The sequence below is a fragment of the Dromiciops gliroides genome, chromosome 2 (assembly GCF_019393635.1).
Source record: "Dromiciops gliroides isolate mDroGli1 chromosome 2, mDroGli1.pri, whole genome shotgun sequence".
Lineage (NCBI taxonomy): Eukaryota > Metazoa > Chordata > Mammalia > Microbiotheria > Microbiotheriidae > Dromiciops > Dromiciops gliroides.
This window is the reverse complement of record NC_057862.1, coordinates 265,272,968-265,288,422: the sequence shown is the minus strand read 5'-3', so window position 1 is coordinate 265,288,422 and position 15,455 is coordinate 265,272,968. Positions and strand designations below refer to the sequence as shown.

At 45.4% G+C, this 15,455-nt stretch overlaps 1 protein-coding gene across 4 annotated transcripts; it reads left to right on the top strand.

The window, feature by feature from the left end:
• Positions 1-2,223: 2,223 nt before the first annotated feature.
• On the top strand, positions 2,224-14,995 carry CRIP2 (cysteine rich protein 2). Of its 4 annotated transcripts, XM_043989281.1 has the most exons (8): positions 2,754-2,924; positions 10,817-10,911; positions 11,362-11,419; positions 12,543-12,680; positions 12,760-12,828; positions 13,142-13,236; positions 13,998-14,055; positions 14,286-14,995. In XM_043989281.1, the coding sequence occupies exons 1-8, from the start codon at positions 2,882-2,884 to the stop codon at positions 14,351-14,353; spliced, it is 624 nt and encodes a 207-aa protein (XP_043845216.1). In that variant the 5' UTR covers positions 2,754-2,881; the 3' UTR covers positions 14,354-14,995. The 4 variants fall into 4 exon arrangements, with proteins under 4 accessions (XP_043845218.1, XP_043845216.1, XP_043845219.1 ...); XM_043989283.1 differs by lacking the exons at positions 2,754-2,924; positions 11,362-11,419 and adding an exon at positions 2,224-2,376; XM_043989284.1 differs by lacking the exon at positions 11,362-11,419 and having other exon boundaries at positions 2,909-2,924.
• Positions 14,996-15,455: the final 460 nt, after the last annotated feature.

Sequence of the window (15,455 nt, the reverse complement as noted above, 5' to 3'; positions counted from 1 at the left end):
GAACCACAAAAGAGAAGTTCCTGAGGGATGGTGATAGAGGGAGAGCCTGGAAGTGGTAAAGAGTACCAAGGAGTATTCCTACTTCCAACTATGGCCAAAGAGAGGGAGACACATGAATGAAAGTGAGACCAAAGCAAGTTTCTTAATTATGTAGCAGGCATCCCAGAAGGCATGGTGGAAGGCAGATCTTGAGTAGCCTGAGACAAACCTTATCTTTTCCTGAGACCAGGGTTGAGAGAGGGTGGAGGGAACTCTGTGTCTATACTCATTGAACATCTTTGTAGGAGGTCTGGGAGTTCAGAGAAATCTGAGTAAGGGAGAAGAGATACAGCCCTCCCACCAAGGAACTTGCTTGGAGGGAATATGCTTCCCTTCCATCAGGAAATCCCAGTATAAAAGGATGATTCACACTCAAGAAATACCTGATCAAAGAGAGTAAATATACCCTGGCCTTGATGATGTCTAGTTTGAGACTAAGCTTTGGTTCCAATTAGACCCAAGGCAGAGCTCAGAGCTGGCTTGAAATCAACAAGCACATTTCTCCCTCAGTCTTAGTTCTTTATGGACCTTAATATGAATGAAACTACCTGGCCAACTACAGTGGTGGTTTTGACCTCAGAGCTGTCTAAATGGTGGGTTCTCTCCTAGTAGATAGTTGATGGAGAAGGAGGGTGGTCCTGCCAGTTGCAAACAAAAATACCCAAAGGGTTTTTCTTATTCATTGGGAGGGATAAAAGGATGGATACCATTCTCCCCTCCCTGTCGGGTGTGTTTGTGAGATGGGAGTTGGGCACAGTTTTCCCAGGCCCTCCTCCCAGTAAAAGGAAATGAGGTGATTCTGTCCCATCTATTCTAAAACCATCACCGAAGCAGCATTCAAATCCTTGTGAGAAGGGGCAGCTAGGTGGTACAGTGGATAAAGCACTGGCCTTGGATTCAGGAGGACCTGAGTTCAAATCCAGCCTCAGACATTTGACACTTAACTAGCTGTGTGACCCGGGCAAGTCACTTAACCCTCATTGCCCTGCCAAAAAAAACCCCCAAAAAACAAATCCTTGTGGAAAACAGGACTCTAGTCAGATCCAACCTTCCTCTCCCCTATGAGATCCTCTTAGCCTTGGGTACCCAGAGAAATGACAAGGAATGGAGAAACTTGACAGTGGGAAAACCACTAGATATGGAATTAGAGGAACTGGCTTTGAATCTCTGTCACTTATTGTGTGACTTTGGGCAAATCACTTAACTTTTCTGGACCTCAGGGTTTTTTTTTCCTATATAAAACAAGAAGGATACAATGAGATGATCTCTAAATTTTAAAATGATCTAGCTCTAAATGCTCCTATGATTGTGTGATAGACAAATGTTTTCCCCTAGTACAGGTTATACTATCTCAAAGAATATTAGTTTCACTAGGTGCCAAGGTACTAAGGTATCTGGAATAGACTGGCTCTGGCCAGTCTCTGGAGGCAAGTTCTTGGTTTTAGTTCTAATTAAGGCCTATTTCTCCTCCAGTTTGCTCGGGTCTGAAGACTTGCCAAGATCCTACTTGACTTTCACACAGTCCTTAGCATCTTTCAACCAGTCCACCCCAACCTTTCTAGCCACTGCTTCCTGTTTCCTGTCACCTGATCTTGACCAAACTAGTACTTTGGAGCCCCTACCCGCCCCCTCCCCCCAACCCCGCAGGACACTGTACCAGTGCCACATCGTAGCTGTTATATTGTCACACTGTTGTGGTTTTTTTCTAGTTTGGATGCCTCTGATTGACACTCAAATAAAACTCCATTTAGAATCTGAGGCATTTTACCCTAATCCAGTGGTAAATGTTTGTCTCCCTCCTCTCTCCGTCTCTGTGCCTGGCTCTGTACTCGACCTTTGTCAGTGATTAGATCCTGTCTTGTAAGCAAACTTGTTGATGAAACTGGAAATGGTGTCCTCTCCCCATAGCCCTCCTCGGCCATTCTTGTCCCCTAACCATATAAACTTTTTTCTCTCATTCCTATCTTGTGACTCTTTTAAGTCCACACTGGGCAAGAGGATGAGGAGGACCGAGGCCCAAAGACCGCAGGAAATGGAGAGACCTCCCCGAACGCACGCGCCGTGTGTGTGTGTGTGTGTGTGTGTGTGTGTGTGTGTGTGTGTGTGTGTGTGTGGGCGCGCCCATGCGCACACCCATAGCTCGACTTTCACAGCTCAGTCTCCATGGAAACCCTGAGCAACAAAAGAAAACGGAGCCAGGGTGTGGGGGCTTGGGGAAGCTTCAGAGCACAGCCGGAGAGCTCATCTCCCCTTACTTCTTCCCACCCCAAGGCCCGCGTGCGTACGACTGAAACTCCGTGACCTTGTCTTTCTTCACCTGTTCTGCACCGAGATTCGGTAGGCTTGGACTCTTGACAGTCCTGCCATTTCCTTCCACGTGCCCTAGAGGCGAGGAGGGCAGTCGGGAATTGTTTTCAAGTAGTCCAGGCTAGTTCATTCTCCCAATCCCCTCCACCCATTCACCCCCCATACTCTCAACCGCTGGGTGGGAGTCTGGCTGCGCCCCAGCCTCCTCCTCCGCCGCCTCCTTCCTTTGGCCGCCGCCGCCCGGTTTCCATCAGCCTCAATTTGGGTGGGGCTGAGCCCCTCCCCACTCTTCCGGATCACGTCACTCTAGATTCTCGGGCCCGGGGCTGGGGAGAAGGGAGGCTGGGAGTAGTACCCAATCCCCTCCCGCGTTCCCCCTCCCCTTCCCTGGCTAGTTCTCCCCCCGAGAAAAGGACCCGCCTCCGGTCGTCCCGGGAAGGGGCGGGTTTGATGCGCTGGGCGGGGCGAGGCGAGCCTAGGGTGGGAACGTGGGGAGCTGGGGCAGCTGGCGAGCAGACGGACCCAGCCCTGGACCATGGCCTCCAAGTGCCCCAAGTGCGACAAAACCGTGTACTTCGGTAAGTTCTCCTCGTCCCCATTTCCCAAGGGCAGCCTCCGAAAGACTCCGAGAGCCCTCGCGCTGCCGTTCCTTCTCCACGGTCCTTAAGACCGCCGGACGGAGACCCAGTCCTGGAGGGCGCGGAGGAGGGGCGGAGGCGTTGTATCCAGTACCGAGTTTGGGAGCTGGGGTCCCCAATTGTAAGGGATGTAGGCGCCACCCCTGCATCTCAATGGAGGGTCTAGGAGGGTAGTTGCTTGCCCCTCTCCATCACACGCTTGTCCAGCCCAGGTGTGGTTTCAAAAGATAAATTTATCGGGACAGGGCCTCCACCTCCGTGGCAGAACATCTAGGGGAGTCTGTCTCTCCTAGGACCCTGATCCCCATAACCCCCATCGCAAGGTGAGCTGTGAGATCTATATAAGATGTGGTCCCAGGAAATTGGGATGAAATCCCATGCGGCGGGCATTCCTGGGTCTTGATCCTCACCCCCGCACCCTTAGCAGCGGTTGGAACCCCTAAGGGGTGGTCACCCGGGTCTCCTGTCCAGAGATGTGCCTCCTTGAGTGGGGTGGCTGTATTTTCCGCCAAATTCTGATCAGCTCCTTTAGTTCCAGAACGTGTTTTTGAGAATCATGGGGAGGCCTTTAATCACGGACACAGCCCCACCCATGGATTTCACTAGATTTAGTGGCTCCACACAGCCCCAGCATTATTAAACTTCTACCCCTCTTACTCCAATTCCTCTGAGGTCTCTGCCTTCGACCTTATTGTTCACCTAAGCTCAGCGGCCAAAGTGCTTTCTTCTTTCCCTTCCAATTCCCCAAATTTTACTCACTTGAGGGTAGTGCCAGAAAGCACTCATGTATAGGAACATGGATCAGTCACCTTGTCCCAAAGGTATCAGTGGAGCAGACCCGAAATTAAAATGGTTCATGGGAATCTTAATTGGAAGACACTTCTACCTTTTCGGGTACCAGTACTCATATACATGCTTAATACATTTGCACAAATATTCACGTCTCTCATAAATGTGGTCAAGTACCTACCAGACAAAGGGAGTGTACAGTTTTCCTCCAGTGTCAGTCTTCTTCCCTTAATTCGTCCTTCCCTGGTAGACCTCCACAATGGACACAGACACATACACTTACCCATGACAAGACCACTTGCTCCAGAAAAGGCATACCTGATTAATTTGGAATCTTCTTCCTTCCCTCCCCCATCCCTAGTAAGGTTGCAGCGGGTATCTGACTGGGTTCTCTCCTCTCTCCCCTAACCTGTTGGGTCAGATTTTCAGTCTCCTCTGTTTAGCACACTCTTTAAAGGCAGGGTTGCTAGGGCAGGAGAGGGGGTGGGAGAAGAGGCCTTCAAAGGAAAATGAAACACTGTTTGTTCTGGGAGGAGGGAATTGTGGGCTGTGGGATCCCGCCCTGAAGCAGGAGGACGTGTGAGGAAGAATTGGGAGGATGGACTAATCAAGAGTATGGACCATGCCAAAATTGGAGGGATGAAGAAGGGAAGCCCATTCCTTTGGTGGGAGAGGTTGTATGTTGGCATGGGAATGCAGAAAAGCCAGGGGGAGAAGAGGGCTGCACCTGAGGAAAGAGGGAAGCAACTGCAGCATGGTTAATGAGCTAATGGTATTGGGGGTGGGGGTGGCGGGTAGGGGGAGTAGTGCAGAAATAGTGTCTGCCTTCCAGGCTTTAGGTTCTTTTTGACAGTTCCATTCTTTCTGGGTCCCATCCAATTCCTACCAGGATCATCTTTGTACCATCAAATGGCTGTAAGATCTGACCTCAGCCTAGATCTTAGGAGCCTAGACAAAAACAAAGAAGTGAAGGAAAACTTACTTGTGGTATTACTTCATTGGCCTTATGCCTTGCTTCAATCTGAGGATCTCATCATACTCCCTGACCCACAGTAACAGACTTCCTCAGTGTATAGGCACAGTCTCTCAATGAACAGTCATGGTCCAGACAAGAATAGTGTGTCTTTGTGTTCATTCCCAAACTGTTTTCCCTAGATTGAATAGGATCTTTGCCTCTATCAAACTAGTGGGTTCAGGACACTTTTCTTTTGCAGGTTTGGCTTCCCCAGATTTTCTTTTCCCTCCTTAGTCTGAGGGTCTGTAATTTCACCCCTTAAAACCACCTCAAGGGGACAGCTAGGTTGAGCAGTGGATAAAGCACTGGTCCTGAATTCAGGAGGACCTGAGTTCAAATCCCGCCTCAGACACTTGACACTTACTAGCTGTATGACCCTGGGCAAGTCACTTAATCCCCAGTGCCCCACAAAAAACAAAAACAAAACCACTTCTACTTCCCAGTGATTGTTAGAGTTTTCTCCAAATTAGGCATGATTCACCTGAGTCTCACTTTTGTTATCTGTACTTGAGGCATGTGTTTTCCTCCTGAGAATGCCTCAATCCTCTCTGCATTTTTGAATCCACAGGCTCTACCATGTTCCTATCAACTGACCAGCTCAGACTTGTTAACATATGCCCTTATTGACTCTTACTTGGGCACGTGCATGAAATGAAACCTTGTGAGCAGACAGAAATGTGGCTTAGACAGATTCATTCATTCACATATAGCCTGAACCATTGTTTTTGTTGTTCAGTCATTTTCAGTCATGTCCAACTCTTCATGGCCCCATTTGGGACATTCTTGACAAAGATACTGAAGTGGTTTGCCATTTCCTTCTCCAGATCATTTTACAGATGAGGAAACTGAGGTAGACAGTGACTTGCCCAAGGTCACACAGCTATTAATTGTCTGAGATCAGATTTGAAATCAGGAAGATGAGTCTTCCGCACTCTAGGCCCAGTGCTCTATCCACTGTGCCAACTAGTTGCCAAACCATTCTTTAGATCCACACAGATACCTGTTCTGATACTAGATTCTTTTTTTTTTTACTTCCTTACAAAGCTCCAACCCATCCTTCACATAAAAAATACCTTATTTGTTACCTCCTATTCTACTAGAATGTGAATGTCAGTTCCACCTAATTTATTTGATTGTGTATGAACTGACATCCCTAACCATGCCCATGTCCCCTCACTGCTGAGCTTCTAGACCAGACATTTTCCATGGGGTATGGATTTCTTTGACTACCCACCCAAAACTGATTGAGTTCTCCCTTTTCCCTTCCTAGACTGAGTTCCTCATTACATTCTACCCTCTCTCCCCTTAACTGGCTAAGGATTCTCTTACTCTGGCTTGGATTTATCTAGAATTTACTTCACTGGTTCCCATTTCCATTCTGCCTCCTGAACTTACATCTGCCTCAGCCCCTTCTATCTCTCTAACCTGGCCTTTGCCTCATGGTAGCCATTCTACATAATCACAGTTAGTGATCAGACAGGGCCTTTCCCAATGGAGTACCTTATTGGTTGCTTGGAGGTCAATGAAGTCTACTTAAGTGACAGTGAAATTGAGTGACAGTGAAATTGAGGGTCTGGGATCAATCATTTCCAAAGCATAATACTAAGGTTTGGGATACACATCCTAAGTGCTTCTTTCTTGTTCCCTAGGAAATTGAAATTAGTTAAAGCTGAGCTCACCTTGGACTCTTTCTCTGGAGCCCTTATCTCTTTTCATCTTCTGTTCCAATCCAGAAAGGCTGGCACATGACATTGCTCACAAATTTCACTGGACAGAGTAGAGATTAAGCTGTTGCCTCTTGTGTAGAGAATGAAAAGAACAGGAATAAGGAGATAGTGTACTTGGGTTCCAGCCTTAGCTCTGTTATCAGCTCTGTAGACCTGAGCTTTCTCATTTGTCAAAGGGAGATAATACCAGCACTGGCAGCCTCAAAAGGGAGGTTGTCAGCCTTAAACAGCTATGGAAATGTGAATTATTATTCTGATAGTTTGAGTATTTTTTTAATATTCACAAATGAGGATTGGGTTATATGGGCTGCCACTCTTCCTTACTTTTTACCCATTCAGGGTAAGTAGTATTAAACAATCCTTTTCAAGTACCAATTATGGAATGTTTTCCCCTTGCTTCCCATATGAATTCCTTGCTGATCCCGCCCTCTTCCTTCTTTCTGATCATGTACTTTCACTCTCCAACATTCATTCGGTTTGGTTGTTTCCTGTCTCTAATAGATCTCCCTTACAGAGATACACAGATATCCTTCCTCTCCCTCAACCCCTACACAAAGGAACCCTTTAAGGAACTCTTTTTTTGTGGAGGAGAAATCAGAACAGCTGTTCCCTGGTGGAAAAAGGAGGGGGGAAAATAAAGAGGCAGCCAATCAGCATTTCTGGGAAGTGTGGCAAAAGCCTTGTGCTCTTTCTGGAAGTCAGACTCCCCTCTCCCTTCCATACCATCTCTGAGTGGGTAGTCCCTGATAATCTCCATTTCATCTCTGAGAGGATCTTAGAATTTCAGGACAATGAGAGTCATAAGTATTAGGAACCCATGGGTGGGGAGAAAAGCTGAGCCAAGAGATGAGGCTGTGCAACAGTGGCTTGGACCTCTCTAGAAAGTTAAATCCAGAAACTATTCATATCACCCCTGGGGTTGACCAGATATCTGGGGATAAGAAACAGGTCCCAGTCTTAGTCCCTATCCCACTCATCAGTTCCTCTGCTTTCTCTGCCAGCTCTCAAAACAAAGCCCTGATTCACTGTTACTTGGCTCTGCCTGTGGGAGGTGCCTGGTCTCTGCCCCTGTCCTGGAACTATTCCTGGGGTGGGGCTGGGAGGAAGAAGGAGGGAAGCAGCTTGGGGGAGGCAGCTTCTGTCTACTGAGCTGGAAGAGAACTATTATGCCTAGCCCCTGGCTTTTCTCATCACCTTGAGCAGAGAATAGGAGAGGGAAGGAGCCCCTCCCTGCTTCCTTCCCTTGCTCCTAGGCTGAGAGAGCAGTGTCTATTGTCCAACAGGAAATCCGGGACTAAATATAGACTCTGCTAGGCTTGGTCTCTCCTTTCTGTCCTCATTCTCAAGCCACTAAGAAGGACAGGAATGGAGCTCCCCAAATCTAGCTCAACTGGAAGGGAAAGGGAGGTTGGAATTCTTCACCCAGACTGTTGCTCTTATGGCAAAAAGTGTGTAGGGAGAGCCTGAAGAGAGGGAACATTCATCTGTATTTCTTCCTTGTCCAGAATTTGGGGAAATTCCAAGGAAAGGGCTTTTGTCATCCTTCCCCCACTTTTGCTTGCTGTGACTGACTGCTGGCCTAGGAACAAAAATGGTTTTGTGATCCAGATGTTTGCAGCTACTTTGTGCAACAGCTACATGCCCTTATTGCCTTCCACTCTCCCAAAGCCACTACTCTCATTCTCTGCCTCCTTTTCTGGGTGGCTTTGTGTTTTCTTCTGTTTTAGAGATATAACAGTACCTTTAGGGGAGTGGACATGTGGGTGGAGCCAGCTGGGTTCCCTAGCATTGGGAAGAATCATTTGAATTTACTTGTGTGGTTGGGAAGACTGGGCTTACTTGGACTGTAGAAAACACACGACAGGCTGGGATCAATGCCAGATGCAGGACCTTGGCTAAAAGTGCTTCAGGAACCAGAGGACTGTAAGAGATCTGTGATCACTGGTAAACTGGAGTGGGCAAGGAAGACTCTTGAGTAGGTGAAATGGGAGAGCAATTATTTCAGTAATATATCTTCCTGTTTCCATTGTCACCCTGATTTAAATAGCCTTCATGTCACTACCAAAATAATTTTTTAATGTATAGATATGGTTATATTACTCCTATTTAAAACTCTCCCCTGGCTCTCTGTGGCCTCTTCCTAGTATCCCTTCATAACTGAATATCACTCTGTCTTTCCTGATTTATCTCATGTGATTCCTCAGTCCAACCAGACAAAACTACTCTGCCCTGCCTTCCCCAAACATGACATGCACATAGAATCTTAGAATTGAGAAGGGACTTTGCCTAGTCCAACTCATATCTGAATGAGCATACCCTGCAACAATATACCCACCGTCTACCCCCAGGACTTTTCCTTTTCAAACTGAGCATTCCCAGTTCCTTCAAACAATGCCTTATAGAATAGTCTCTTGCCATGCCTTTGACCTACTTGTTTTTTCAGTGGACTTCCTAAGATGTACCCAGAATTGGACACAGTATTTCAGATGACCAGGGCAAAGGACAGGAGGATCATCATATCTCTTGTCCTAGACTTTTTTGGAATGTTCTATCTTCTTAACTCTTATTGAGCTTGCAGTCCACTGAAGCACCTGGATCTTTTTCACATTAACTTTTTGTTCTTTTAGAAAAAAAACTTAATTAATACTTAAAAAAATAAAACAGTGCTATCGTTTCTCAATACTAGTCCCACGATAGAATCCTCTTTTAATAAAGAAGTATAAGAAAACAAAGATAAACAAACAAAAAAATACATTTACCACATCTGACAGCATACGCCTCATTCTGCGCCTATGTCCAGTGGTGGTTTCTACCAACAAGATGAAACTATTTTTCATTCGCAGTTCTCTGGAGTCAAGATTGATCATTGTATTGCTCTTAGTTCTAATGTCTTTTAGTATTTTTTCTTTTACATAATCGGGATCATTGTGTATTTTATCTTGGTTCTACTTATTTTGTTTTGTATCAGTTCATACAAGTCTGAAATTTTTGAATTTTTCAAACTTATTTTTTCTTGTAGTGTAGTAATATGTCATTATATTTATATAGCACAATTTGTTCAACCATTCCCCAAATTATGGACATCCCCTTTTGCTTTTTTGCTATCACAAAGTGCTGCTTTGAGTAATTTCCTCTATGGTACCTTTCTTTCTGTTGATCACCTTGGAATAGATATGTTAACATGTGAAATTGCTGAGCCACATTATCAATAGTTTAGGGACTTTTCCTACATATTTTCAAATTCACATGGACTATTGTTGACTTATGACTTTGACTTGATGCTTAGAAAAATTTTTAAGATGTTATTAAATTGATCACTTGAAAGAAAAGTAATAATCATTAAGAGACAGGATGAGTTCTTCCAGAACTAAATATTTCTTCTTCTTCTTTTTTTTTTTTGCGGGGCAGTTGGGGTTAAGTGACTTACCCAAGGTCACACAGCTAGTAAGTATTAAGTGTCTGAGGCCGGATTTGAACTCAGGTCCTCCTGAATCCAGGGCCGGTGCTTTATCCACTGCGCCACCTAGCTGCCCCACAGAACTAAATATTTCTTTTTTGGCATAGTAGAGTGTTGGAAAGTTGTAGACATAATATACTTGACAAATGACAAAGCCTTTCAAAATATGGACAGTATAGATATATAGTCTGAGGAATAGTATAATTCAATATAATCAGAAATGGTTGAATTACTAGAATCCCCTCTGTCATCTAGTGAGATTTTAACAGGGTAAAATGGTGACCCAAAGGTGCTTCCCTTGACCAATACAGGGTGACATTTCTAGTGCAATTTATAGTCTTAGATAGTTGTTTAGGAGACTAAGTGACTTCCTCAGAATCACATAGTATGTGTCATAGGTGGGATTTATACACAAGTCTTCCTGGCTTCAAAGCTACCCCATTTCTCTGCCATATTACCTAAAATATCAAAGAACCAAATGTAATGAAATGAAAATAAATGTAAAGTCCTGCACTTTGTTTTGTTTTCAATCCAAAATTACAGCATGTTGAAGGTGTGACTACATAACATGTATAAAAAAAGACTTGAGAATTTTAGTCATAGAGGGAGTCCATTACAGGTATAGTGTGAAATGATTGGTGAAGTCAAGAGTCTGTGATTCTATGGGTAGAATCTATGGGATTCTGTAGGTTCTATGGGTAGCTGTGGGAATGGGATCTCCCTGATCCCAACTCCGATCATTATTCAAGGTCAGTGACTGGGAGAGGGAAAGCAGAGAAGGGAGAGATGGCAGAGCATAGCACAGACCCTCAGTTTTCCTGTTTCTGCTCCCATGTCTCAATAGCTGAAAAAGTGAGCTCCCTGGGCAAGGACTGGCATAAATTTTGTCTCAAGTGTGAGCGTTGCAGCAAGACACTGACACCCGGAGGACATGCAGAGGTGAGTTCTATCCATTCTGAATTCACTCTCCTGGGGTCACCACATACTCTAGTTTTCAGGGACTTCCTGATTCCCCAAAGACCTAACTTCATCCCTTTAGGTACCATGACCTTGTCTCCCAGTGATTTCATATATTCCTGACAACTACTGACTGTGTTTCCCCAGTGACTTCAATACTGTTTTCCTAAAGACTCTGACTGTTATCGTCCCCATATCTCCTCTGTCTGCCCTCCTTGATAGATATATAGAATTTGAAGGAGGCTGTAACACATATGTCCTGAAAGTATGAGACTCCTTTGGAAATAAAAGCATTCACTTGGTTGGGGGAGCGTTTTGGTGAATAGGAAACTGAAGGGAAAGTGGTTGAATGAACAAGCTGGGCCCAGGTTCCCTTTGGAAGTGTAGGGGTTCTGGTCCCTCAGGATGCACTGACAGACTCCCTTCCCCCAGCACGATGGGAAGCCGTTTTGCCACAAGCCCTGCTACGCCACGCTGTTTGGTCCTAAAGGTAGGGACACCAACTTTCTGTGGCCTACTCTGTGACCTCTTCACCCCCACCCCTAACATGCACAGCGCTTCCTACTGCCCCTCACCCCTCCAATTCTATGTGAAAGAACTATATTCCCAACCCCTATTGCCTAAAATGTGACTTTTGACCCTCGAACTCATGACCCAAACTGTGACTTTCAAATCTCATAGCTCAAAACCATGATTTCATGACCCTTACTCCCATTGCCTATCCAAGGATCCTCAACCCCATAACCTAAAAATTAACCTTTGACCTCACATCCAATAACCCCAAACTCTGACCTCTTATTTGCAATGACCTTATATGACCCAAACCATAATCTTGAGCTTAGACCATTCTATGGTTCAAACACTCCTTTGGCTGACCTTTAGCCCTAGAGATGGGTTTGGGAGGGGATAAGTTTACCCTTTCCTTTTTTTTCTTTCTTTCTTTCCTTCCTTCCTTTCTTTCTTTCTTTCTTTTCTTTTTCTTTTTTTTTTGCAGGGCAATGAGGGTTAAATGACTTGCCCAGGGTCACACAGCTAGTAAGTGTCAAGTGTCTGAGACTGGATTTGAACTCGGGTGCTCCTGAATCCAGAGCCAGTGCCTTATCCACTGTGCCACCTAGCTGCCCCCTACTCTTTCCTTTCTTAATATTTGGGTCCAAGGGTAGGACCAGCTCCCTCTTCGATTAGTGCCTTGCTTGTAGAGAAGAGGTTTTAGGTCATCCCGTTTGGACACTTTACCACTTTGTTGGTGATATTTCAGTTAGATGGAGGTTGCACAAGTGAAGGGAGCAGTGGGGAAAGCCATGTAAGCCATCTTGTCATGTCCATCCAGTCAGTTAACAAACTTTTATTAAGTACTTACTATATGTCAGGACCTGCACGTGATCTGTGTTATTATATAGGTATGAAGGAGAGCTGTGTCTTTGACTGTGACCTCTACATCCTGCCTCAATCATGTGTTACTTGTATGACCTTGAGCAAGTCACTTAACTTCTGCATCTCCATTTCCTCATCTCTAAAATGAGAGTAGGACTAGATGGCCTTTAAGTCCCTTCTAGCTCCAAACCTATGATTCTATGATCCAATGTTTATTTGTGACCTGAGCTTTTGTGCAGGTGTAAACATTGGGGGCGCAGGCTCTTACATCTATGAGAAACCTCAGTCAGAGGAGGTTCCTGTCACTGGCCCTGTTGAGCACCCAGTTCGAGTAGAGGATCGAAAGGCCAGTGGCCCCTCAAGAGGGCCCAGCAAAGGTGAGTACTTGTTGGGGAAGGACTTTAGGTGTCTCAGGCAGGGGCAGCTCAGCTCCATTTCCCAACTATCTTGTTTTAGCATCCAGTGTCACAACCTTCACTGGGGAGCCCAACATGTGTCCTCGATGTAACAAGAGGGTCTATTTTGGTAAGTGTTTTCCACCTACCTGTATTTTGTCTCCCCTCCACCCCTCATCCCACTTTACGCCATAAACTTAGAAAAGTGTGTTCTGTCTTGAAGTTGTGTTTATGTTTGTTTCTCAAAGCACTAGAAATATGTGTGTGAAGGTGTCTCAGAGCACTTTATATCTCAGATCTCAAGTCAATGTGTTGTTTGTCAGGATCCTGTATGGATGAGAATGATTGTCTTGAGGATATATGTGTGAAAGTTGTGTGTGGTTTAGGGCATTGTATATTTGTGTTTGGGGAGAGAATATCTGATCATACCCACTCCCATCTAGCTGAGAAGGTGACATCACTGGGAAAGGATTGGCACCGGCCTTGCCTTCGCTGTGAGCGTTGTGGAAAGACACTGACACCTGGTGGACATGCGGAGGTGAGTGGGGGCAAAGGTACAAGGAGATCCAAAGTGTAGAAGTCTGTGGCTGAGTGCAAGAATCTGTAGTGAGAGGGCAGGAAGATTGTGACCTCAGGCATGAGAGTATGAGGAGACAGAAGGAGGTAAGTGAAGGGCAAGCCCAAGGTCCATAGGGTTGGTGACAGAGACCAGGACCATTTTGAAGGTAGTTCCTCCTACACATACTTGCTTTTCTCTTAGTATATTCTGCCCTCTGGTGGCTTCGAGCAGGAATTTGAACTGACAAATCACCACAAACACAGGCAGTTAGGAGTTTTGAAGGACCTTAAATCATACTCTTCACAGTTTACAAAGGACTTCCTAGTCCATGTTTTCATTTGACCATCACAAAAGTCCTGATAGGGAGGCATGGAAGGAGTTATTGTCTCTATTTTACAGTAGAGGAAACTGAGACCAAAGGTCAGAGAGTAGGTTAGTGGCAGTCAACTGGAACCCAGATCTCTTGACTTTCAACCTAGAGCGCTGTTGTCCATGATTCTCCCAGTAGGCTATTCCGCTCCCCCACTCACTAACATACACGCTCACATGTACATACTGTCACAGCAGAAGAACCTGATGGGTCCATTTTTCCTCAGACTATCCCTCTCCCCTTCAGTACACAGTGGGAAATAGGACTGAGTGTAAGATAAATTCTTTCTAGGTGGAGGGTATATGGAAGAATCTCCATGGAGGAGATACCCAGTCTGTGAAGTGACATTTTCTCTTTCATCCCTCCGTAGCATGATGGACAACCATATTGCCATAAACCTTGCTATGGAATTCTCTTTGGACCAAAAGGTGAGTTTGGCATAGAACCTTTTTCAGTTGGTTTGAAATGGCAAGGAAGGGGAGAGTCACTTTAAAGTGAACTTTAAGTCCTTCTATCTATACATTCCTGGGAAGCAGCCCTATTGTCATCAGGACATCCCCATCCCCTCCCTGACCTACCCCAACCATAAGACTTTTTTGGACTCTGACCCCTTCCATGACCATTTGACCCCATCTTCTTCTCTGTACCGTCTCAACAGGAGTGAACACTGGGGCAGTAGGGAGCTACATCTATGACAAAGACCCTGAAGTTAAAGACCAGCCCTAGGGGGTCCTGACCCTCCCACGTGATGGCCAGCCTACTATTCCCAACTCTTCTAGGGGAGTAAGCACTCCCCTACTATTTCCTGCACAAGAAGTTTAGTTCTGAGGGGGTGTGAATAATTTGGCTCAGCTTTGTATGTAAGTGTGAGGGGGCATTCTCGAGGATTCCCCAGTATTATTGAGATCTGCCTGGGTGTCCTCCACCCCCATTATTATTGTGTCTACTACTTCTCTTTTTCCCTTTCAGTCTGTTTTGGTTTACTTCCTCATCTCTTTAGCCACCTTTCTTGAGCTCCCACCCCTGCCCCCTTTCTGTTTCCATTATTCCTTTTTTCTCATTCTCTGTCTCTAAGAGGCTGTAGGTCCTCCTATGTATCTCCCCTCTCCTTCCCCCAGCTTCTTATATTCCATGTTTATTTATGAAAGGATATGAGTCCTGCTTTGGCTAAAGACAAACCCTCTGTCCCACACAGTGTTACTGAGCAGCCTGGGGCAGTGTCCCCCCCACCGCCCCCAGGAGCCCTTCTGCCCTCATTTCCCCTTAATGCACCACAGGCCTTATGGCCTGACCACTTATACCTTCACATTTAACCAGACACTAAGGCTGCTTTGACTTTTGCTATTAATAAAAGTTTTGAGAATCAAAGATCTGGCTGGTTTTCTGTGTTCAGGTGTAGGCTGTGAATGCTTCACAGTGTCTAGGTGACTTTCTATAAGAGGCAGACAGCAAATTCATCTACCCACCCACCCACCCATCCATCCATCTATCCAGTAAACAATCATTAATATGTAGGACACTGCTCAACACTAAGGATACAAAATATTAGCAGGATGAGCTATTTATTGCTATGGACATCATGGAGGAGGAGGCCACTGATTTGGGCCTTGAAGGACAAAAAGTATTTCAGCTAGCAGAGATGAGGGCTTTCATAAGTGAACTGGGGTATAAAAGGGCAGGGGTGAGATCAATAGACAGTATAGACTATTCTCCTTAAGCACCCTTATGCTAAAATTCTTTTTGAAAGTGACCTTACTGATTTTCTTTGTATGGGGGAGGCAGACAGGAATGATCTGGGGTTTTGGGTTAGCAAGATGGAACAGTGGGA